The sequence below is a fragment of the Chinchilla lanigera genome, unplaced genomic scaffold (assembly GCF_000276665.1).
Source record: "Chinchilla lanigera isolate Chin_1 unplaced genomic scaffold, ChiLan1.0 scaffold00055, whole genome shotgun sequence".
Lineage (NCBI taxonomy): Eukaryota > Metazoa > Chordata > Mammalia > Rodentia > Chinchillidae > Chinchilla > Chinchilla lanigera.
In genome coordinates, this window is record NW_004955456.1 from 5,079,362 (window position 1) to 5,104,267 (window position 24,906).

General features: G+C 45.9%; 1 protein-coding gene across 1 annotated transcript in view; it reads right to left on the reverse strand.

Annotated features, from left to right (window-relative positions):
- Window positions 1-24,906, reverse strand: part of Abca13 (ATP-binding cassette, sub-family A (ABC1), member 13) — a 363,756-nt gene that overhangs the window by 101,858 nt on the left and 236,992 nt on the right. The window contains exons 46-48 of the mRNA XM_013520510.1: window positions 9,279-9,333; window positions 7,443-7,620; window positions 4,506-4,621 (exon numbers count right to left, since the gene is read on the reverse strand). Of these exons, the coding sequence (XP_013375964.1) occupies window positions 4,506-4,621; window positions 7,443-7,620; window positions 9,279-9,333 (349 nt within the window). The remainder of the gene's footprint in view (window positions 1-4,505; window positions 4,622-7,442; window positions 7,621-9,278; window positions 9,334-24,906) is intronic.

Below are 24,906 nucleotides of genomic sequence, written 5' to 3' on the forward strand. Positions count from 1 at the left end.
AATATATATGTATATACAAGGATAGCTGGGATAAATGTACTGGTGATGTCTATTGGTTTATTGAAAGGAACCTATTCATGCTTATTTTTTTTCTTGACCAATTTTGCATGCTTACATCTGGTAATCTGAACAACTAATTTGAAGACAACAATATGGAATATAACAACTATTGTTGAATTCTTACCATCTTGTTTAGTGGAGCTCTGTATCATTCTAATATTCTTTTTTACTACTTTTTGTTCTCTTTAATTGTTCAATCAATCTTGCATTCTTATATCTGGTAATCTGAGCAACTTCATTGAAGATAACAATATTTAATGTAACAACCACTGTTAATTCCTATCATTTTGTTTTGAAATCCATACTGTTTTTATCTTTTTTTGTGTTGTTTTGGTTTTGTCTTTGTTGTTATTTTGTTATTTTTTTTTTTTTGCTTTAAAATAAAAAAAAAATTCTGTAACATACTACTACTGATTCCAATTCTGTATTCTGGAACAACATGTGATAAATTTCTCTTCTTTTCCAATGGACAGAATTTTTAACAGCTGAATAATATAACCACTTTGGCCCACTCATGCCTCCACCAAAAAGACCAGGTCTGTCTTTGTTCTTTGTAAAATACAGTATCCAGCGGCTCTCTCTGCTCAAATTGGTGATGCCGCGGTGGGTACTTGGGGAACAGCACCTCACTGTGGATCTGATGTGGGCAGTGGGGCACAAAGCATAGTGACCCTGTGCCCTCCTCTGATGGGCATCTGAGTATCAGACAATGACCAGTGCATTGTCCCTCTCTCTGGCTGTCAGGTTGAATACCCCAGTCTGTCCTGGAGGGAGGGCTAATTAGCACCTCAGAATCTGCACTTTGTCACACATTACATAACCCAGTTCCCACACTGGGTTGCATCATTTAAAATATTTGTGTTGGTTTGGGGGTTATTTTTGCAAGGGGAACAATACAATATAGGACACGTATTTTATCAGATTATCTATAACAGTCACCCAAAGAATGATATACCTAAGAGCGTGCAGGAAATCTATGCACACAATATAGACCAGGAATCCAGCTGAGGGTCTGGATCCCGAAATAATGTCCTACATGAGGATCGCTGAATAGAGTCCATAAGAATGCCTCGCATGAATCCAGCTGGAGGCCCAGAGCCCATAACAGTATCTCACGCAGGCCTGTTTCACAGATCTGCACTGGGAAGGCCCAAAGGTCAGTGGTGGAATCTAGAAAGTCTGTGCCAGCGGGATGAAGGATCTGTGCTAGCAGGCTGAGGGATCTGCACTGGAGCCAGAAAGTGATGCTCAGAAGAACCAGAGCTCCCCCAAAAGGTACCACAGCCATCCTCAGCAACAGTGAGGTCCTGAGCTCCTCCAATGATCAAGATCGCTGAGTTCCCATCAGGGAAGCCAACGCAGTAAGCTTTTCCAGGAGGCCAGCAGTGCACCCTCTTTCCCTCTGGAGCGAGGAAGCGATGCTCAAAGTGAGGACCAAAGCTCCCCCAAAGTGAACCAAAGCCATTCTCAGTGCCAGCAAGGTCCCAAGCTCCTCAGAGGATGAAAACAGCTAAGTTCATCAGGAAAGCCAGCATGACGAGCTCCGCCAAAACAATCAACAGCTCCTCACAGCTTCCACTAGCTCCCAGCAGCCTCTCTCAGCTCCCAATAGCCTCCTTCTTCTTCTCCAGGTCTGACTCTTATGCTGCTGGCAACAGTCCTCAGGTGGGCCTCCCACACCCAGCACCACGCTTACTTGGTTCAGCTGGGGGTTATAAGTTTACCACCAGTTATCAATCCACTACAATATTTGACAAGGAGATCAAAGCATTATCTAAGGAAAAAGAACCCAAGACAAGGGTACAGTAGTCAGTGAGACCCCTGGAGGATGCCCATCACTGTACTAATGACGTCTTCAAGTGGGGCTTCCAACCAGCCACAATTCCGTCACCAAAAGTTTTTTTAACTACATTTTTACTAGTTACCTTTCAAATACTTGATTGAAATGAATATAAGTGAAGCCAGTCCCCCTGTCTTTTTCTGGTTTTGAAGAAAGAAACATTAAATTGACTTATAGAGCATAATTTATTGTCTTGTGAAGCCAACTGTGGCTTTTAATATGCTCCATGCTTTTATTAAAATATGATGTATAGTTTTAATGATTTTAGAACTGATGGAGATTGGCACACTGTTCACAAATATTCTGAAATTTATGCATTGAGATTATGTCACCACATTCCTCAGAATCAGCCCCTTTCTTGCACTATGTGAATTTCCCAAGACACCAAATAAAACACGAGGACCTCATCTTCACAACCCATCAGCACTAAATACACACCAGACACGTCCTGAGGCTCCAACTTTTATACAAGCAGGACTGACCTTTCTTTTGGACATTGTTATATGTTACTTTCCTCTTCTGATGTGAACTCCGTCTCCTCTCCCCTTTATAGTTTAAATATCAAATTTTCCTTGACAGGGAAACACACAACTGGGCATTTGTATTCTCTTCTTCGAGCATTTGTTCATCTGTCCTCGTCCATGTTTCTTCTGGTTCCAGTTCATTCAGTGGCTCTGCTTAGATCTGAGTGTCCTTGGGTCTGAGCTCACTTCCCTGCCTGGAATTGCTGCTGGCCTTCTGGGACCTGCAGGTCCTGTGCACACAGGGAGAGGGAACCAACTCTGCATGGTCACCCCCCATGACCAGGATGCACACATGTGGCTCCTGTACAAGCTGGCCCTGTCCCTCCATGCATATCGCTGGTCACTGGTTTCAGAGCTAAGCTTGTGATTGTCTTCCAGTGACAAAGTAACGAACTTTTCAGTCCAGCGAATCCATGGTCCCTACACGTTACCTTGTGACCTGCTTTGGACTTTTCCTTTGGACTTATCCCTGACTGCAGATTCAGTCTGAGTTACCTTGAATGACTTTTTGGTTGCTGTCACCCAGGAATCCTCAGCAAGAAGTGTGTGACCTGCTGGCCTATGATTGTGCAACAACACACCCATGATCCTCCTGAAATCTTTTGGAAAATGCAGTTATGTACATTGAGAGAATTCCTAATTGGATGTAAATTCTTAAAGGGGTTTGCAATCAAATCAGGGTTCATAAAGATGTCTAAACTCCTATTTTTTTAGTTTCTAACCATTTGAAGTTAAGTTCCTATCATAGTTTTTGAAATCTCCTCTCTAGACTTTAAAAATAATGTTAGAATGAAGTCCATTCTCCACACGTTGAAAGGAGACACAGCACTCTCTACTGAATTGGATCAGTAAACTGACATCAGACCTGGGCACACACAAGTACAGAGCTTGACATAAGAGCTCGTTAGTTTCAAACAAAGTACACTAAGTATGTGTACTATTTGTGTTTTATAGCTGAGACCAGAGTATGTTCTAAAAAGTAAAGTAATGCTAAAGATAACTATTATAAAATTAAATTAACCAGACTGTTGAGTCACTGCCCACTAAGTTTGCATGAATCACTTAATTTAATCTTTACAGAAACAAAAATACAGTTTACAGGGAAGAATATGAGGCTGAGAGAGAGGAAATAAATTTTGAAGATGACATAATATTATTAGTAACCAGAAATATCAGTACTAATCAAAATTGTGTTTTTCCTGCATCCCTACATATCTTTCCACCTATCCATCCATCTATACATCCATGTATCCATCCATCCATCCACCCACCCATCCATTTCAGAGTAATATGTACTTTAAGTACAACTCTGTACCCTAATTAGATGCTTTGAATAATCCCAGGTCACTGATAGAACAATAAAGTATATAAATATCACTTTAGTTGTCATTTTTGGTTGACAGCTGGAGGTTTTATTTCAAGATGAGGCTCGAGTCCTGATAAGTCAGTATATTATTTCCCATGCTATGAGAAATCAGCTCTTCTCCACTTTGCCATATGGAAACCTATGAGCCTCCCACTTAAGACACATACATCGCCACTACCCAATGGGCACACTTTGAGGACCACCAGCCATGACCCTGGTGAGTACACAGATGAGAAATGTGCACAATGACTTTCTACATTTGCCATTTTGTCTTGGTGAAGAACATGAAAAAGTCAGACCAAACTCCTACTATTACAGGAGAAAGAAAATAGGCCAGACAGCGCTGCCCAGGAGGCTTTGTCCAAATACAGCATCAGAGCTGAGTGGATTTCGTATCAGAGCCCAACATTAATGGCAAAGTGAGAGTGACCAGGGTCCCATTTTCCCACACGTCTGTCCAGCAGCCGCAGGGCCTCACTGCGACAGGGCCAGGGCCAGCAGCGTCTCCCTACGCCAGTGGCCTCCCGCCCTCCCGCTCCACAGCCGTTCATCTTGCCTGGGCTTGTTTGTTCGGCCTCGCTGGAAGAAGCCACATAATTGCCCAAGAAAGGGGAAAATCACGGCGCCCACAGCAGGTTCAAAGCCGGCCTGAGGGGTTTCTCTTTCAAACGCACAAGCCGCAGTTCTACAGAGGTGCTGCGCCTCATGCACCCACCCGAAAAGCGCCAGCAGGAGCGCCGTGGCGGCCAGGTTCTCGCGGAACGTGAAGGCCGTGAGCTGGAAGGTGACGATGACGGCGACACACAGGCCCACGGAAACCAAGTAGAAGAGCTGCGGAAACAAAACCGGAAAAGGCAGGCAGCAGCGTCAGAGGAGGGCGGCACAGCGATCGCCAGCAGCTCACCCACGCCCAAGGGGCCTGCACCGACTACTTCAGCCACGCTCCTGCTGCACCCATGAAGAGTTCGTCACTGGACTCATCCTGGGGTCACCGCGTGGGGTGAGCTGCGTCCCCTGAATTCACAGGCTGAGCACCCGTGCTTCAGGGTGATGCTATATTTGCAGACGGAGCTTTTCAAGAGCAATTACATTTAAATGGGGTCATTAAAGTGGAACCTGGCCCCCTGTGACTGTGCCCTTGGAAGCAGAGGAAATGAGGGCGAGGCTAGGGCCCCAAGGCAGGGATCCTAACACTCTGGGAGGCTGAGGCAGGAGGACTGCAAATTTGAGTTCAGCCCACACAACTTAGTGACTTTTCCAGACCCTGTCTATAAATAAGACTTAAAAAGGGCAGCCTGAACTACAGAGACACTGTCTAAACCGGCCCCTGCAAAAAGGGAGGAGGGGTTCAGGATGTCACTCAGTATGAAAGGAAGAAGAAGGGGGAGGGGAGGGGCGAGGAGAGCAGGGAGGGAAGGGGAGGAGGAGGAAATCAGGACAGCTCCTTCCTTCCCTGCCTGCCCCCAGCCTTCCCTGCAGCTGCTCCCTAGGGCCAGCGGCCAGGACCCTTGGGCGCTCACGGACACAGCGCCCTCCTCTGGGCCGCGGGCCACACAGCTCCTCCTCTGCCATCCTGTGACTGGCTCCCTCTGCTTTTCAGACCTCAGTTGCAACTCCACTGGCTCCGACCTCCTGGTTTAAAGCCCCCACCCCACCATCCTCTTCACTCTGCCGGTGACCCAGTCATGAACCAGTTTATCCGGCATAGATGATTTGCTTGCCTCCCGCTTTCTCTAGAAATGGAGAGATCGCTGATTTATCATGACTTCAGGACCAACGTTTCTGTCCATATGGATGGCTGGGAAAGAATAAGACATCCTGGGAGGTTCAGAAAGAGCAGAAACGCGCTGTGCAGAGAGCTGGAGGCCGAGAGCCTGAGATCGTGGGCCCAGCAGGCGCAGTGCGAGGTGAGGTCCGCTTTCTGGTTGCACGTGGCGCCTTGTCCCTGCCTGCTCACATGGGAGAAGGGGTTCCACCCTCACGACTCCATCCCCCAAAGATCCAGTTTCCCAATGTCATCACATCGGGGGTTTGGTTCAAAGACTGGCTTCAGGAACACACAGCTATTTCATAGCAAGCTTGGGCACTCCTTGACGCCTAGCAGAGCCTCAAAAATATTCATTCCCTGCACCATGACATTAAAAAAGCAGGGATTGCTTGGGTAACAGTCGAAGAAACAGTAAACCAAGGAAGCAAATATTCATCTCTGCCTTGAGACTCAAGCCCAGCATCACAGGGTGAGGAAGGGCCAGAGGCAGAGAGATGGACAGATGGATGAGAAGAACACAGCTGAGGGAGTTAAAAGGAGCCCAGGGTGGGGCTTGGGAAGCCAGGTGTCCCTGTGGTGTCCCAGACATGCGCTCCTCACAGGGTCTTATTCTCTCCTGCTGCAGCCTTCACTTTTCTCTGGGGTGCTGGGACCACCAGACACTATTAAATGGCAGACGTAGGGAGCAAAGTGGCCCAAGGCCATGTGTGGCTCTGGGACCATCTGAGCCTGAGGCTGAGGGTGGCACTGAAATCCTGCTCTACTCAGCAAGCAGCGAGGGTCTGGCTGAGTCACTTCCTCACTCCCAGTTCCAAGCAGCCATGGCAGGGAGGGGGTGGGGGCCAGCACCTTTCAGTCTCTTCCTAGATTCACAGCCCCCCAGGATGCTGACTGAGGCAGAGCTGGGTGCCATGCAGCCCCGAGGAACAGAATCCATGAGGGTGTGCTGTGGGACTACCCATTGTTGGTGACTGTCACTGGGCAGGTTTGGGTTCCACTCAAAACGGGTAATCAAACTCCTGAAATATTGGGGTAACTTAGGCATGACCTGTGCAAACTAACTTTTTAAAAATCTCGCTTACATGATAGAAAGGAAATAAATCAGCTGAACTCCAAACCAGCTCAAAGGCATAAACATTCTAGAGGAGCAAGAGGTTAAAATGTCAGGTTGTTCCACACAGAAAGCAAAGCAGCTGGTGCAGAATGCAGCCAGTGAGAGGCAACGGGAAGCCTGGCCTGCCCGCCTTCATGGACAGGGGATGGCCAAGATCACCAGGTGAGTCCTGTTCACAAAGGCATGAGCATGAATGTGCCACAATTCCACAGGAAGGTCAACGCTACTGGAAAACAGACAGCGAGTACTGATCATAGAAGAGCACAGAGCACTCTATCGATCATGGTGGATGCACCTTTGATGCAAGGTAAACATCTGAACTTCATGGAACAACTCAAGAAGGGCTCTGTCTTTGTCTTCTTTGACACTGCAGTCATGGTGTGGAGGGTCCTGGTGGGAAATGCTAGTACCTGCCACACACAGGAGGGAATGGCTCGCAGCTCAGTGGGGTTGGCTTCAGGCATGCAGAGGACAGATCATTCCTCATTCTTTTTGTCATCTCTCCTTTCTCTTCTTTCAAAAGAGCACATCAAAGGTGATTATTTGCTCATTTCCCTAATTATAAACTTTGCATTCCTGGGCAGGTCTCCAATTTCTCAGGTCTGCAGCTCGACGTCCCTGACCCTTTTCTACCAAAGCCACCCTAATGGTGTGGTGAGCATCACTGAAGGTGACTTGGCCTGAGCTGCTCTCCCTGACACAGGAGCCCTTCTCCATGGGTGGTCCCAGGTGGCCCACTCCCTCCTGCCGTGCCCCGCCACAGGTCTTACCATGTCATACAGGAAGTGAGTGACCCAGTACGTCCTGTAGCCAAGGCCACTTATGTGCTGCAACCTCTTGGCTCCAGTCACCCTGTCCCTCACCACGTTGCTCCCGATGGATGCAGACAGGATGGAGAATCCCAGCACGATGCACAGGGCCACACCGCACTGCCGGATGCTCTCCAGGCTGTGGGCAAAGCACAGAAGTTCATCAGATGAGAGAAGAGGCTGAGGTTATAGGCAGGCCTGATGACTGGCCCAGTGTGGGCTGACAGTGGGGAGCTCCGCCTCAGAACCCTGGCCACTTCTGGAGACTCAGACTATGGTTTAGAGTTTGGAGCAGATGTCACCAAGGAGCACAGAGTCCAGGGCAGGTCTGCATCTGCCTATCTGTGTCCACACCAGAAGCTGAACCTCACTCCTAGCTAAGATGAAAGCCATCCCCACAGCAGCAGCAGCAGCAGCAGTGACACACTGCGACCTCTGCCTATGACGAGTGAACTGGTCACAGCAACCCCTGCCAAGGAGGGCACCAGGGACAGGTCCACCCACCGTGGCCCTGCTCCCACCAGGGCAGCTCTAAATGACCTCAGCATGGCTGCAGTCGTATACACCACCACTCTCCTGCCAGTTTTTCTAACTGCAGCATTCGCAACACCTTTCCATCCCAGCAGGTGCCACTCGGCCTCCTCTCTGTCCTGTCTTTAGGGATATCGGGCACACATGATCTTTCCAGCATCCGGCAGAATAAGACCTCTGCCCATAAACCATGCTCTGGGCTGCACCTTCTTTCCCATCGTGTCTGGTTTTATAACATTCATCAGCTGGCTGCTGCTGGGACTCTAGGCAGCTGTCAGAGACTATTAGAGGTAGAGTCCTGAGAGTCAGTGTATGAAGGACAGCGTGAACTGTGACCCTCTTTCCTGCTGCAGTAATGACTGCTGGACAGAATGCCCATGAAGGATGTTGTGATGCACGCATGGTGGTGCACGCCTGTAATCCTAACACTCTGGAAGGCTAAGGCAGGAGGGTGGCAAATTTGAGCCCAGCCTGGGTAACTTAGTAAGATCCTACCTCAACATAAATAACTAAAGAGCTGGGGATGTAACTCAGTCGGAAGGTTTGGGTTCAGTCCCAGTGCCAATTTTTTTAAAAAGCATATTGTGTTCCTACCTCGGTGGGAAGGATACAAATAATATTTTCATTATCAGTGCAGTGTTTAAAAGTTTGCCAACAATATGATACAGAAGGGAGATGGGGGATGGAGAGAGGCTGGGCAGAAGCATGGTACCTGGTAACGAGACAGTACAAAGTGGCAATCTGCCCCTCCACCGGGACAGTGGGGAGTCTCCCCAGGAAATGTCGGGGCACTTCCCTGTCTACCTGTGCATGCGCTGTGTTTGTGTCAGCCTGAACAACTGTCCTGGAAGAGGCTTGGGGTATAGGTCAACGGTAGAGCACTTGACTGGCATGCACCAGGCCCCGGGGGGCCATCCCCAGCACCACACACACACACACACACACACACGCACACACACACACACACACAAGTCCCGGAAGATGTCCAGTCCCATGCACTGCAGGGGATGCATTGCATTAGGCCAGTTTCTACTAAGACATGTGGCTGCATGGCAGTTCCATCCATTCTAAGCTCCTTATACCCTTTCATTAATCTCATTCCTCCCACCTGCAAGGAAATGCCCATGCCCCGTGCCACTAACATCATACATCTCTCCTCCGAAACATGGATAAGGCATCAAAATCGCCCCTAAGATACTCAGAGATCTTCCGCATTTAGATTTCCACCCCACCACCAGCAGCAGCAGCAGCATTCTTTACACTCACATCTTGTCTTCATTCAGCAAGGCCCCTCCGTACGGGTGGCTGTACAGAGTTATTGCTGCAAAGAGAAAATTCAACAGTGAGCCTTGAGGCTTCCCGCCCAGGAGTCACAGCCCACCCCCAAGGCACACGAACTCCCTGTGCCTGGCTCCTGCATCCTTTACACAGGTCCTGGGCCCTCAGCAGCAACCAAGGCCAAATCCCATCTTGCAGTTCAGTCAGTGGGTGCTTGGGCTTTCACTGTGGCTACTCCTGCCAAACATAACCAGCTGACCATAAACACAGGGAATGTCACACGTGCCCTGTCAACGTGTTACATGACAGGCACTGTGCTCACATTTTATTTGTTATGGTCAATCCCTGTAACTCCCTCAGGGCCCTGGGGTATTATATGATTTAAAAAAAAAAAAAAAAAAAAAAAAAACAGACTTAGGAGATAAAAGTATGTAAAGGAGATCATTTGGGAACATCTAGGTCAATATTCAATTCTCCTCTAGAGGAAGCCAGGTCTAGATAGACTGGAAAACTGGACCATTTCCTTTGCCAATTTTGTTTCAGTTGTTTTGCTTTGCTTTGTTCAAATGCCAGCCGCCAATGGGGAGAAACTGCCACCAAGTCATCAACTGAAAGGGTTTCATTTTAAAGGCTGCTCATAATAGCACACAGCATGGCATCCATTCCCAGCAAGCCCCAGTCGATACTGGATCGAGAACTCTGTAACTTCAGGCAAGCGATTTGTGTTTCATCCCAAAGACACTGTGAACTACGAGAGTAATTAGGTTTCTTTTTCTAATTGCTTGCTTCAAACGTTTGGAGCTCAGTAGCTTGTATTGCAGGCAGCACAACAGACCCCAATCTTTGCTCCATTTCATGTTGCAACCCCTATGTTTTCTTCCTCTCCTTTTGACTCAGTTTTAACTCATCTGTATTTTGCACTGTCTTATGAAAGTGTATTAAGTCCTTACTGAAACATCACAGGGTATAAGGAAACATAAATAAATTAAAAGGTGCGGTCTTGGAACAGATCTCAGTTCCCCAAAGTCCCAACAGTCCTGCCCACAGACACCCTGACATCTGCCCGGCTGCCGCCTGCTCCCCTCTGTAACAATGCCAGCCCTCCTAGGTCTTCCTTCACAAGCTCAGCCATGCACTAGGGTGAGCTCTGCTCATAGCAGAAACAACAGTGGGAGGTATTTATTCAGAGAGTCTCTGCTACAGTTTTGCAGACCAATTTCTGGGATTATAAATTGATATTGTCTAGATATTCTACTCCTGGCTCCCAGTGTGTGGGCCTACTGCCTGCTGCGAGATTTCCTAGATCCTGCTTGAGGCTGATGTCTGCCTGTCAGGACCCAGCACACCCACCAGGCTTTCTTCTCTTTGTCTTCCACTGAACGTGACTTCTGGCCTTGCTCCTCACAGTACCTGCCAGCCACTGTGTGTCCTAGCTAAACTGCCAACTCCGGGGCAGCTACCGTGTCACCTGACCAGCAGCCTGGTGTGGACCACCTGGCTGTGCCTAAGCCAGCTGACCTTGGGCAGTGCTCACAAAGCACCCAGCTGAGTGTGACAGGCGTCCTTGTGGGTGCTGCAGACAACAAGGCTATGCTTGCAATGTTGTATGCTATTCCAGGAGCTGGATGGGACTAACAGAACCCAGAAAAGCGTGGCCAGCTGAGAAAGTAAGGTCTGGGGATTATATTATCTTTGGAACACAGGACAATACTGGAACTGTTAAACATGGAAGCACACACAACAGCAACCATGAGAATGAACAAATGGTTAAAACATCACTTATCAGAGGAAAGAGTTGGTCTGTTTTGTTTTGGAGAAACTATTTGGAGGAAGCAGGTTCCAAATATATCATCAATCATCTTTAAAAATAAACTCTGGTTATAACTATACTGCTTTCATGAATCCTATGGCTTAGATTCTACAAATAATTAAAGCTCAGGTCCTGGGAACCCTAATATCCACAGCCAATCACCCAGAAGTCAGGAGTCTTGGAACCCCTCAAGTTACTGCTGGCATCTGAAGTCTCGATGAGGACCATGCCTTTTGGATTAACAGGCATCATTGAGCAGAGCACTAGATACGTGATGGGATTTAACACCTAGCCTTCCCTTCTCCCCAGGAGAACATAGAGTCCCCATCCTCTAATCACAGTTTTGGACCTGTCTCGATCTCAGCTCTTCCCTCCAAAGCATTAGGGACTTTGATTTGCTGGACCTGTTCTAACTCCAGTTGGCCAACAGCAAGGTTGGGGAACAACTTCATGTAGCAGAATGTGGGTTTGACCACAGGGCTCGCCCTGACTCTCTGCACCCTACATCCTTAGCTCTCCTGGGTCTTCCCAGGCCTCCCTTGATGATCACAGCTGCATCCTACACAGCTCACCCCATATTCTGCAAGTCTGTGAAACCCCCAGAACACCATCAAAAGCCTTCAGAAGTCCTCCTCCTCCAGCTTTTCCACTATGAACATCTCCTTGGTCCTCCCAGTCACACAGACTCAAAAGTGAAGGTTGCCTTGTCTCCCCACCCTGCCCACCCCATACATCCCAGGAGCTCCCAAATTCTGCACACTGATCTCACCTCCTCACACACTGATGGCCCTCTCAGATCATCTCTAGCTCATCCCCTGCAAGCTCACGGTCCCTCATAGCAGCCCAGGAAATTTCCAAAAAGGAGGAGAAACACAAATAGAGCATTCGTATTCTTCACTAGACATAGGTGCCCTCTGCAATAAAGCCCCAAACTCTAGTATTACCCTCTTCTCCCTCTCGTGTGGCCCTTCTGAGCACCCAGACACCATCGTCTCCCTAACCCTTACTTCAGGCATCATCATCCCTCCTCAGCCTGACGTCTATCTCAGGTCTCCTTGATGAATCTAATGTCCGTGTCTGGAATCATGATCCCTCTGTTTCCTGCTTTGTTGAGGTACAACTGGTGAATATGAAATGTACAGACACTGTTCCCAACATAGAATGGTCTGACTTATGATTTTTGCACTTATGACAGTGCAAAAGAGATAGGAGTTCATAAGTATGATCTCAAAAGAGATCATACTTCAGAATTTGAGATCATACTTCAGAATTTGAAATTTAATCTCTTCCTGAGATAGTGGCGTAAAATAGGATGCTCTCTCTGGATCCTGGGTAGGAGCAGCCGTAGCTCCAGGTCCTGGTCAGCCCCACAGTCCTGCAGGGCACCAAGAGGGACCAGCAATCCTCTCCAGGTACCACGAAGCAAGGCTAAGTGGAATAATTATTTCACATGCATTTCCCACACATTTATTTATGTGTGTATATATGTGTAACATATTTCATGTATCATTCATCTACTGTTATAGATATATAACATAATAAATACACACATATACTTGTGAGTATATATGTATATACACTTTCTGTATCCATTCATCTATGGATATACCCACACACAGTGGAATATTCTTTGATCTTTAATAAAATGAACTACCTTTCATGATATCCTGGATGAAACAAAGACACTATGCTAACCAAAATAAGTCAAAGACAGAAAGACAAAATCCTAATTCTCACACCTGCACATGAAATTTCAAAAAGTCAAGGTCATAAAAATAGAGAAAGAATGTGTTTATCAGGGGCCAGGGGTATGATCCATAGGGAAATATGGGACAAAGAGTAGTAACTTTCACATATGAGATGAATTTGAGTTTCAGAGACCCAGTGTTTCGGACCGCTGTTAATAACTCTGTGTTGTTTATTTGAAATCTGATGAAAGCAGATCTTTAGTCTTCTCATCACAGATGCACACAAAAAATGACTTAAGTAGACAAGGGGTCAGCAGAGAAGGGAAGGGAAAGGCATTTCTCAGACTCTGAGGCCTCACTCACTCATGAGCAGAGAATAGGGCCTGGTATCCAAAAGCAAGTAGTCAGCCCTCCTTAACCACAGATTCCACAACTACAGATTTTACCATGAATCAAAACTGTGCAGCAAGAAATGTACTGAACGTGTGCAAATATATCTGCATTCTCATTATTCTCTACATAGCATAGCCTAACAATGATTCACAAAGCACTTACACTACATTAGGCATTATAATTGTTATGGTGGAGGCTTAAAACATCCTTCAAAAGTCTCCCATGTTAGAAACTGTGACCTAGTTGGAAGGGGTGGTTATTGGGGCCATAATCCAGAAGGGTGGATCTTTACCCCCAACTCTTTCCTTCTCTCTCTGTTGCCTGGTTTCTGGGGGTAAGGAGTTTTTTTTTTTCTCATCCACACAATTCCATCATGCTTTTTCTGCCTTGGAACTAGCCTATCATGGACTGAATCCACTGAAACCATAAGCAAAACTAAACCATTTCTCCTTTAAATTGTGGGTGTTGGGTATTATGTGCCAGCAACAGGAAAGTGACTAATACTGCAATTTAGGGATTATTCAAAGTATATGGGTGGCTTAGCAACTTTCTCATTGCTGGGACAAAATACCTGACACCCGAAGTTAAAGGAGGAAAGGTTTATTGTAGCTCACAGTTAGTAGAGTTGTCTGGCTCCAAGGAAGGTTGACATGGCAGAGGAGAAACAGTCTATGGCAGGGAAGACAAGAGGTAGCAGCTTGGTATCCCATCCAACCTATAAACCTTTTGGTAGTGCCACCAACACCCAGGGTGTGGCTTCCATTACCCACATCCCAGTCTGTGTTAAACGAATTTAGTTATCACACACACTTAACCCCAGTATCACACACCCATTATCCAGCCACCTCCCAAAAACCCCACCTACAAGAGCATGAGGCTTTGGGGGGATAAGCCATAATAAGGGGAGATGGACACGTGCCTAAGTTATATGCAAATCCTCCACCATTGCCCATTTATACAAGGGACCTGAACAGGAAGTATTCTACTGTCTGTAGAGGTGGAGGTTCCTGGAACAGATTCTTAGCCACTTCAGTAGAGGCACCTCAAGCACAGGTACCTAAAGAGCCAGAGTGTGACAGCTGGGCTTGCAGATGCCTCAGCCTATTTTCCTACAGGTGTGTCACACACCTCCTCAGCACATACTTCTGATTTTGCAAAGAGGAGAGCCACACAGGGAAAGGAGACAAGGCTTGAGGCCAGATGCCCTGCTCCTTGTGCAGGGAAAAACTGTAAATGCTTCACAGAGAGTTCAACAGTACATCTTTAAACTATCGAGGTTGGATCTTCTTTTGACCACATTGCATCAATATCTTTTCTTATGTTTAAGCTGATACAGCCATTGTCAGAGGATTAAACACAGTGCTCTACTATGTGCTTTCTCTATCCTCACTCTTCTGTTATGAATTTATTGCCCTCCTGAGTAGCACATTTCCTGGATTTCTGTCGCTGCTGCAGAGTTTTAATCTAGGAGGTGAGGGTACATCTGGTCTCGCATCTCACTGGCAGAATGATTGCCTGCTCCAGCAGTGAGTAACTCCCCATGCGCCAGCCTGAGTGTTTTCCTAATATGTGTTCTTACTCTAATCTGATGGTGAGATTCTGTGCTGTAGACACCAGAAGAATTCCACGCATCTTTTTGTAAGTCAGCTTGTGCCCTTCTGCAATGATTGATTCTTACAAAAGATAAAAGTGCCCCTGGAGAGTGCTCCAGGCCAGGCACACCCTCAAGGCAGATATGGGAGCTAGGAGAAGAGGCAGATTTCCTGGAATACAGAACCTCCTGGCACCTGCAGAGCCAGGTGTGCGCCTCTGCCAGCAAATCACCCCTCACTATGCAAAGGTTCTGCAAACCAGGCACTGGATAAGGACCCCCTGTGGAGCCAGCTGCATGTGCGGAACAGAGCAGAAAACCTCAGCTGCAGCAGCGACAGCAGAGAGCAGCCCACGTATGTTAAAGGATGAGCTGCAGGAGGGCTCATGCCTGCGACATGCGTCAGGCCTGCCCAACCCTTGCACACAGACACAAGCCTCCCGGGCTCTGTCAGAAGTGGAAGCCACCACCGCCACCATCAGAACCCCACGAATTGCTGTGGTTGCCTCTTCTTTCCTGGGGGTCCTCACTCGGCTGTAACTCACAGGGCCACAGCTGTACAGGTGGCACTGGATGTACTGTGATTTGCATATGCTATGTAGAATAAATATTTCAGTATAATGCAGTAAAGAAGAGTAGGTACTGAACAGCGCCTGACAGCATTGCAGCATGGGGTTGTGCTGCTCTGTGCTTGGCATATGCCATTACTAAGGTACCTGTAATGTCCAGCACTTTTTGAACAGCCAGAAGAAGCCAGGTGAGGTGGTGCACACATGTAATCCCAGCACTTGGGAGGCTGAGAGAGAAGGATGGCAACAACTTAGCAACTTAGTGAGATCCTGGGTTTAATCTCCCAGTACCCCCCCACACACACACACACAAAGAGGAAAGAATCCTGAGTGCTTTCACTATTAGGACACATGAGTGTTGGAAGAGACAGGCATGTTCAACCGGATGTGAATATTCCACACTGTGTACATCTATTGAAACATCATATGTGTTATGGCTTCTGGCCAGATGCCTGCCAAAGCCTCACATGGTCATAGGTGGGGCTTTTTGGAGGTGAATATGTGGTGTTGGGATTAAAGATGTGTGGTAACCAAACTGGGTTAGCATAGTTCTGGGTGTGGATAATGGAAGCCCTACCCTGCGTATAGGTGGCACAAATCAATAGCCCTGCAGCCTGGAAGGAATATAAAGGGACAAAAAGAAGGCAGATTGCTGCTGCTGTTGCTGCTGCTGTTGCTGCTGCTGCTGCTGCTACTCCTGCTGCTGCTGCTACTCCTGCTGCTGCTGCTCCTGCTGCTGCTGCTGCATGCTACCTTCTGCCTGCCACGTCATGGACTGTTTCTCCTGTGATGCCCCTCTGCCATGCCACCCTGCTTTGGAGTCAGCCAACTATAGACTGAAATGTCTACAAACTATGAGCCAAAACATTGTAAACCTTTCTTCCTTTAATTTGTGGCTATTGGGCATTTTGTCCCAGCAATAAGAAAGTAACTAAGACAATACAGTACCCAATAGATATATATTTTTTACATTGTTATCATCAATTTAAAAGTAAATCTACAATAAATTTACCACTCGGGTAAAACTTACTTTATCGCTATTTTTTCGTTGCACAACTAAACAAAGAAAATTCTCTTTTAAAGTTCAGCTAGAGAGAAAGAGAGAGGACCTTAGGACCAAAATAAGCACTGAATAAGCAGGACCTAGTCTTGGCCTCTAGAGCTACCTAAGACATTTGGCCTACCATCTTGGAGACGGCAACATGCCCTGGGAGGACAGAGGTGAATAGCATTCTGACCTCATTCTCCTCTGAGTGGTGGAAATCTGGACACCAGACAGTAACCGGGTTCATCAAGGATCAAGGAGAAATGGGATCCCTCCTCCTGTCCAATACTGAGATGCTGCTGATGGGGCCAATCCACCAACAAAACCGTGAACAAGGTCAGTGCAGGGCACAGCTGGAGTCACCCCAGGGGGAAGGAGGGTCTCGGGCAGCTCTGGGGGAAAGCATGAGTCTAAGGGTGCATGGGGCCCACCCTGTGTCCGAGGGGCCCAGCTACCCCAGCTGCCTGCTAGCCATGGGGAATGTTGGCTACAAGAGAGGCCAACACTCAGGCGAGCGCCAGAGATGCTGAGCAAGCATCTCATTTTAAATGTATTTTTCATTAGTCCATGTCTGCAATAGAAAGTGACTGCATTGGTCGTGGGCGTAGGTAGTGCACACACATCTTATGTCTTTACACTCCCTTCCCCACCCTTCCCACCCACACCCTCCAGCACAAGATTGCCTTCCCATGCACTAGAGATCTATCTCCCTCCTTCCTACTGTCGATCTCATCCTTTGTTCCTCAAATTATTTATATTTTGGGTTTCTCATGTAAGAGAACTTATGAGATATTTAAACTTCTGTGATTTATCTCACGTAACATTATGGTCTTTAGGTGCATATATGGTTCTAAACTTGACTCCAGTTCATCCTTTTTTGTGGTAGAGTAGTATTTTGTTGTGTTTAACTGCAATATGTCTTTCTATCTTGCATTCTGGCTTACGGCTACCTTAGATGTTTTCAGCATCCGCATTAGTTTTTTCAGCACCAGCTCTGCAGAACTGCACAGACTTAAAAACCAAGTTAGTATATCTTTAAATCGGTGCTGAAAAGATTCTATGTGCATTTTACAAAACATGGATAAAATCTGGGGATATTTACATAACTGATCTGTGTGTGCATATTCTCAAAAGTAAGGATTAATGAGTGGAGGGAGAAGAAAGAGACAGAGAGTGCAGGGGAACAGGAGCTTCCTGAAATCTCCGGGTCTCCCCAGACTCCACAGCAAGCTGAGCGACCCTCACACAGCTGGCCAGGCCTGTGCTGGATTAAGTCTGGCTATGCTTTACAGCCTGCAGTCCTTGGGGAGGGGACAGTTCATGGCCTCTCCCAATCTATGTGACTTCTCCCAGGATAGGACTGCAGTGGACATGGTGCAGCCCGAGGGACTACGGCAGGGGTCAGGCAGAGGAGGAACTGAGGCAGAAGGAAAGATTTTCCAGGCATGAATCCGAGGCCAGTTGAACAGAACAAGATACAATACCAATTTTCTGAATCCCCACTTAATCCATTCTGTGGGATACCAGGAAAAGCATTTAGAGGCTTTAATGTCCACACTGCAAAAACCACTTATTGTAATGAACAATCTCCGTAATTGGGTAATTATGTTCATTGTCAATGCACACTCAGTACTCTATTAGGTAACAATGGTATTGTGAGAGGATCTTGGGCCAGGGATCTTAAAGAAAAGGGCCATCTTTCAGACCCATACTGGGTGGAGAGAACTCTCTAATCTCGCCAACATCACCTCAAAGGTTTGCAGAAATGACATTTCAAAATGTACCTTGTGGGTACATTGGAATCATTTTTCTTTGATTATTCTTGTCACTTATATTCTGGCTTCTCTGTCTACGAATTGGCCCACAGCAATGTATAACTGTGTAAAATTAGTTTTGTCATTTAGTGTTCTCATTATGGCGACATCTGCTATGGTTTCTAGACTCGGTATATTTGTCATCTGTAAAAACGCACATCTGTGCTTTTGTCCCATATCCATTATGACAGCAAGATACTTAACACTTCCTCAATTCCAGTCATCACTTGCGGGTTCATTACTCTTATATAATGTGTAACTCTGCAAGGAATAACGCCCAGATGTCTGTAAACATCTACTCCAAAAGGAAAGATCTGCCTTAACATCAACACGTATGGAAAAGTTTGTTCTTGTAATTAATTCACCATGACTCATCAGTGACACGAGAAGAATAGAAATTTTAACTCACTCAGATAACATTAAGAGAAATATATGAATGGCTCATACTAAAAGCTAACTTTGGTGGCCTTTTCCCTTGCTTTCTCTTCTTAATCTCCCCTGGAAAGATGTGGGGCTTTTCCCTGAATATTAAGATTAATAAATCACTCTCATGGAGAAATAAAAGCCAGTTATAAAGAGGTCTTAGAGTTTAAAACAGGGCAAAGAATACTAACAAATTGTGAGGGCTGGGGATACGGCTCAATGGTAGAGCTCTTGCCTTGCATGCACAAGGCCTGGGTTCAATCCCCAGCACCGTACACACACAAAGAACAACAACAAAACAAATTGTGATCCAGTCGAAAACCAATCAGAAGTAATCACTGTTTGTACTTTGTGTTAATGATTTTCTTCACAGCGTTCTGTATTCATATGTTATCACTGAATACATTATCATTTCATTATGTTTTACATTGTATACTTTAATTTCATTCATGGATCGTTCTTCACCTATTAATTTTTTGCCACATAGAAGACAGGTCTATAATGCACTTTCCCAGAGTCAGTGTTCACACAAGTTTATCCTTTATCCTGTGGATTTTATATTTTTCTTGTCTGCCTTTGGGCTAACATCTTAGGTGATCGCTTCTGAACACTCTCTTTTACTAATAATATACCTACAGCATATTTTTAAATCTATCTTCTACATGAAGATATCTCTGTTGCCCATTCACTCAACAGGCAGCATCTTCAGTGGGAAAAGAATTGGGATGCATGTCTTTTCTTTCCAAATTCTATAAATTGTATTCTATTAGCTACTGGTTTTAAGGTGGTCAGCAAAAACAGAAACAAAAGTCACACACCAAAATCTAGCTTTTTCAAGACGGAGTGACCCTAAACTTTCTGGGTCCTTCTTGTCATCCCTGGAACGTTATTGGTTTTTGTATGTTGATTTTGTATCCTGCTATCTTGCTGAATTTCTTTATTAGTTCTAGGAGACTTCTAGTGGAATTTTTTTGAGCATTCCATGCAAAGCATCATATCATCTGAAGATAAGGACAGTTTGGCTCCTGCCTTCTGACACCTGTCCCCTGTATCCCTTTCTCTTACCTAATTGCTCTGGCTAATGTTTCCAGTACTACACTGAACGGGAGTGGTGAGAGGGGACATCCGTGTCTTGTTCCTGTGCTCTCCACAGCTGTTCCTGATCTTAGAGGAAAGCTATTCCATTTTTCCCCACTTAATATGATGTTGGCAGTAGGCTTTTCATAAATGGCTTTTATTAGATTGAGATAAGGTCCTTCTCTACCTATTTACCTCAAGGCTTTATCATTAATGGGTGTTGGATTTTGTCAAAAGTTTTTTTCTGCATCTATTGAGATGATCATGTGATTTTTTTACTTGCTTCTGGTTATGTGACATGTTACATTTTCTGATTTGTGTTGTTAAACCATCTAGCTATACATACCAGAAGTTTGAATCTAGACACATATCACCATGTACTAAAGTAAAATAAAGATGGACCAAAGACCTAGATATTAAAACAGAAACAGTGAATACACTAGAAGATAAAATATATAAAACTCTTGAAGACATAGGCATATGCATGGCCTTCCTAAGCAAATTTCCAATTACACAAGAAATAATATCAAGAATCAACAAATGGGGTCAGATCAAATTAAAAAGCTTCTGCACAGCAAAGGAAACAAACAACAGAGTGAAGAGATGACCTACAGAGTGGAAATATATTTTGCCAGCTGTTCCTCACACAGAAGACTAATACCTACAATATGTAAAGAACTCAAAAAAGGTAGACACCTCCAAAACAAGAGTCACTCAAAAAATGGGTAACTGAAATGAGTAGCCACTTCTCAGAAAAAAAGAAATGCAAATGGCTAATAAGTATTATCCAAAAGTGTTCAATACCCCTGGCCATAAAAAATGAAAATTAAAACAACACTGACATCCTACCTTACTGCAGAAAGAATGACTATCACCAAGGAACCAAATAATTACAAATGCTAGTGAGGGCACAGGAAAAAGGGAACACTTCTACATTGTGGGTAGGAGTGTAAACTAGTACAGCCACCACAGAAATCAGTGTGGAGATACCTCAAGAAGCTAAAACTAGAATTTCTATTCCCTTTGTAGGTATCTTCTCAAAAGAAATACAGACATGATATTACAGTGATTCATGCATACCCATATTTATAGCAGCACAGTTCACAATAACTACATCTTGTAAGTGGCTTCTATGTCTATCAACAAATGAATGGATAAAGAAAATGTAGTATTACCCACAAAGGAGTACTACTCTGCCATAAAGAAGGATAACCTTGAGTCATTTATAGGAAAATGGATATACCTTGAGACCAAAAATAAGTTAAATAAGTCAAACATACAAGTTTAAATGTCACAAAGTTTTGCTTATATGAAAAACCCAATGTATATATGATTTTAAAAAGCAAAATAAAAGAAGATTATAAGAAACTGGAAGGTAGATCTGTTACAAATGGGAAGGGGACCTAGAGCTGAAAGGGGGAGGGAGGGACGGCAAGAGGACACACAAAGAATTAAGATGTGATATGTGCATACACCAGCTCTCCATGGTAAATGTGATCACTACATACTGAAAACATATCGACACTAAGTGCTAATAAAAATGGCCCCCAGAGACATAACACAGCAGAGGGAAATTTGCACAGGGACAAAGAAGACGGTGGCCGGCTGGGGCCCAAAAGACCAGTTGTGAGTCCTGCCATTTCCTTGTCCCAGGCAAGGCACTGCGGGCTCCAGATTAGAACCACCACCCGGCACAGACAGGAAAAGCTGCAGGAGAATCCAGAAAAGAGTGGCCCGAGGGAGAAAACCTTCTCTGCCATTCTCCCCTTCCAGGAAGCCACGGCAGGGGCATCCCACTGCGGACACCTCCCGGAACCCATCTCCCACTCTGGCCTGACATAGAGGTGGCGCTGCGGTCTCCCCACGAAAGCTTGGAGGCAATTTGCTTCTCCACAGAGAAGCAGCGAGACGCACTGCGGCACAACAGAGCCAGACCGGCCCCATCCCAGGTCAGGAAGGGCTCGCAGGAAGCTGAGCTCTGGGCCACCTGCTAGCAGCCAGCCTCAGGCTCCACCGCTGCCTCGTGCCCCAGGGTCAGCAGGACCTGGAGGGCACTGAGCATCCACCCCTAACTGGCTCTGAGGAGAGTGAAGGTCTCAGAGGGCAGCTGGGTCCCAGTGCCCAAGAGCTCCTCATTCAGTATCTCTGTTATGCAGTTCAAAGATCATCTCTTGTTCTCGGGCTCATCCTCTCCCATTAAGACCTGGGGAATTGTTCTTGGAGAGTTTATCTGGTTTCACCAAAAGTGATACAGGGCAATGCCATGCAATACCATGCTTGCGCCCTGAATCAGTTCATCTCCCCTCATCATCCCAGCACACAAGACACACAAACCCACCCTGATCCTCCCTGGCACTCACAGCATCCTCAGGAGCTGCAGCCCCCAAGGGGATTCAGAAAGAAAGTGTTCAAGTAGCATGGTATTAGCACAGAAACAGACACACAGACCAGGGCAGAAAGAAACACAGCCTGGATATAAATCTGTGCATCTGCCCTCAACTGATTTTTTTAACAAGGGCATTCAGATCACACTTTGGGAAAAAGACAACCTCTTCAATAAATGGTGCTGAAGACATTGGATATTCACATGCAGAAGAAAGAAACTCGACTCCTGTCTCTCAACGTATACTGAGATCAACTCAAGGTGGATGGAAAATTTAAATGTAAGACCTGAAACTATGAAACCACTAGAAGAAACAATAAGAGAAACACTCCATGACATTATACTTGGCAAAGACTTTTTTTTTGGCTAAGATCTCAAGTACACAGGAAACAAAAGCAGAACTAGACAAATGGAATTACATCTTCTGCACTGACAAAGAAACAACCAACCAAGTGGAGAAACACTACAGAATAAGAGGAAATATCTGAAAACAGAACACCTGGTAAGAGATCAATATCAGCGGTATATATAGTCTATAGCAAAAAATAATTTAAAAATAGAAAAATATCTGATATTCTATTTCTTAAAAGAAAATCTGCAGATGGCCAACAGGCATATAAATATTTGCTCAGTATCACTAATTATCAGGAACACCAATCAAAATGAGCTATCACCTTACTCCAGTTAGAACAGCAATTATCAATAAGGCAAAAATAACAAGTATCAGTTAAGGTGTGGAGAAAAAAGGAGGCCTACGCACGGTTGGTGGGATGTGCATTAGTACAGTCATTATGGGAACTCTGTGCATGTTCCTGAAAAACACAGAACTAGAACTACTGCATGGCCCAGCAATTCCATTCCCAGGTATGCACCCAGAGGACACGAAATCAATAGGTCAAGAGATACCAGTGCCACTGTTCACTATAGCACTGCTCAAAATGACCAGGATGTGGAATCAGCCTAGGTACCCACTATGATGAATGGGTTAGGCAAAATGTAGGGCTTGTTCCATCACTGGTGTTCTTCAGCCACGGAAAAGATGAAACCCTATTATTGATAACACAGATGAGAGTGGAGATCCCTATGTTAAATGAAATAAGCCAAGCACAAAAATCAAACACTGCAAGATCGTACACTTGGAAGCTAAAAGAGTTCATCTCACAGAAGTTAAGTCTGGAACAGTGGTTACCAAAGGCTGGAAAATGTAAGGAAGAGGAAGAAGTGGAGGGAAGTTGAAAAAAAGGGTATAAAGTTACTGTGTTAGTCAGCTTTCTCATCGCTGAGACACGACACCCAACACCCACAGCATAAAGGAAGAGAGGTGTAACTTGGCTCATGGTTCCAAGGTGTCAGTCCATGGTCAGCTGGCGCCAAGGCGGGAACATGGTGGAAGGGCATGGTGAAGCAAAGCTGCTCAGTTCTTGGTGGCTGGGAAGCAGAGCAGGGAAACAGTGCCAGAGAGAAGGGGTGAGGGACCAGATGCAGACCCCAAGGTCAGGCTCCATGACCCACCCAGCACACTGGTAATAACTCCTGACGCAGCCTCCCCAGGTGCTGTGCCTTCTGCCTTCCTGACTGACCACACAAACCCTCTCTCCCATGCTGACTTCTTGGGCCAGTCAAATTAGGATTGAAATTTTGACAAAAACAAATAAAGTACCTTGAAAAACATATCTAAAGACTCACAATGTGTGTGTTTTTCCCGTCAGCACAACTTTTCAACAAAAAAATGAAAAGCTCACCCTTTAATAAATGCTTTTTGTTTTCCTTTCCTTTCATGGTCCTGGGGACTGAACCCAGGGCCTTCACACTGAGCTCCATCCCCAGCCCTTTCCAATTGATTGACTGATTGATTGATTGATTGACTGATTTTTGAGACAAAGTCTTGCTAAGTTGCTAAGTTGCTAAGTTGCCCAGGCTGGGCTTGCACTTGTGATTCTCCTGCCTCAGCCACCCAGCGTGTCTCCTGCACCATAGTGCCATTGCTGCCGCAGATCCTACTCCTCAGCTGCGAGGGGATGTCCGTGCCCATGTCCCCCACCGGAAGCCCTGCCACGCTCCAGTGTGTGCGGATTCTTGTTCCATCCACTTCATCGACGTCCATTCCAAGCCACGAAAAGAACCATGGTTTCATGCCCTCTGTGGACAAGCTGGCTACACCCACTAGAAATGTGGGGTGCGTTGGGCGCCAAGCACTGCTTTGACCCTGGCACAATTTCACATTTTCTGCTCTCTCTCCAGTGCTCTCTCCAATATCAGGAAGTCACAAGTGGCTCCAGATCTCATTAACTGTCGGGGCAGTGCCCTTTCCTTACTTCCTTATATGGAGCTCAGTGCCAGCAGCACGAATCTCCACAACGTTTCCCCCCATTGTCCAGGTCCCACCCACGGTTCCAAGATAATCCTCTCCACTGAGGTTCTCTGTTTCTTTCCAGGTCCTAATCCATCAATTTACTTTACTCCTTCTGTTTTGTTTTGTGCTTGGTCGTTCACAGTGATCCTAGGACCTTTGCACTGAGCTGTATCCCTAATGCTTCTTCTTCTTCTCTTCCTCCTACTTCTCATTCTCCTTCCTCTTCCTCTTCCTCTTCTTCATTTTTTAATTTGATACCATGTTTTTCTAAGTCATTAAGTTGCCCAGGCTGGGCTTGAACTTATGATCCTCAGCCTCCCAGAGTGCAGGGATTACAGACATGTGCCACCACACCCAGTTTACTTCATACTTTTGAATGTCCATAATATACCTCTTCATCTCACCAGCCTGCCTTCCATTATTCCTTCTCTCTCTCTCTCTCTCTCTCTCTCTCTCTCTCTCTCTCTCTC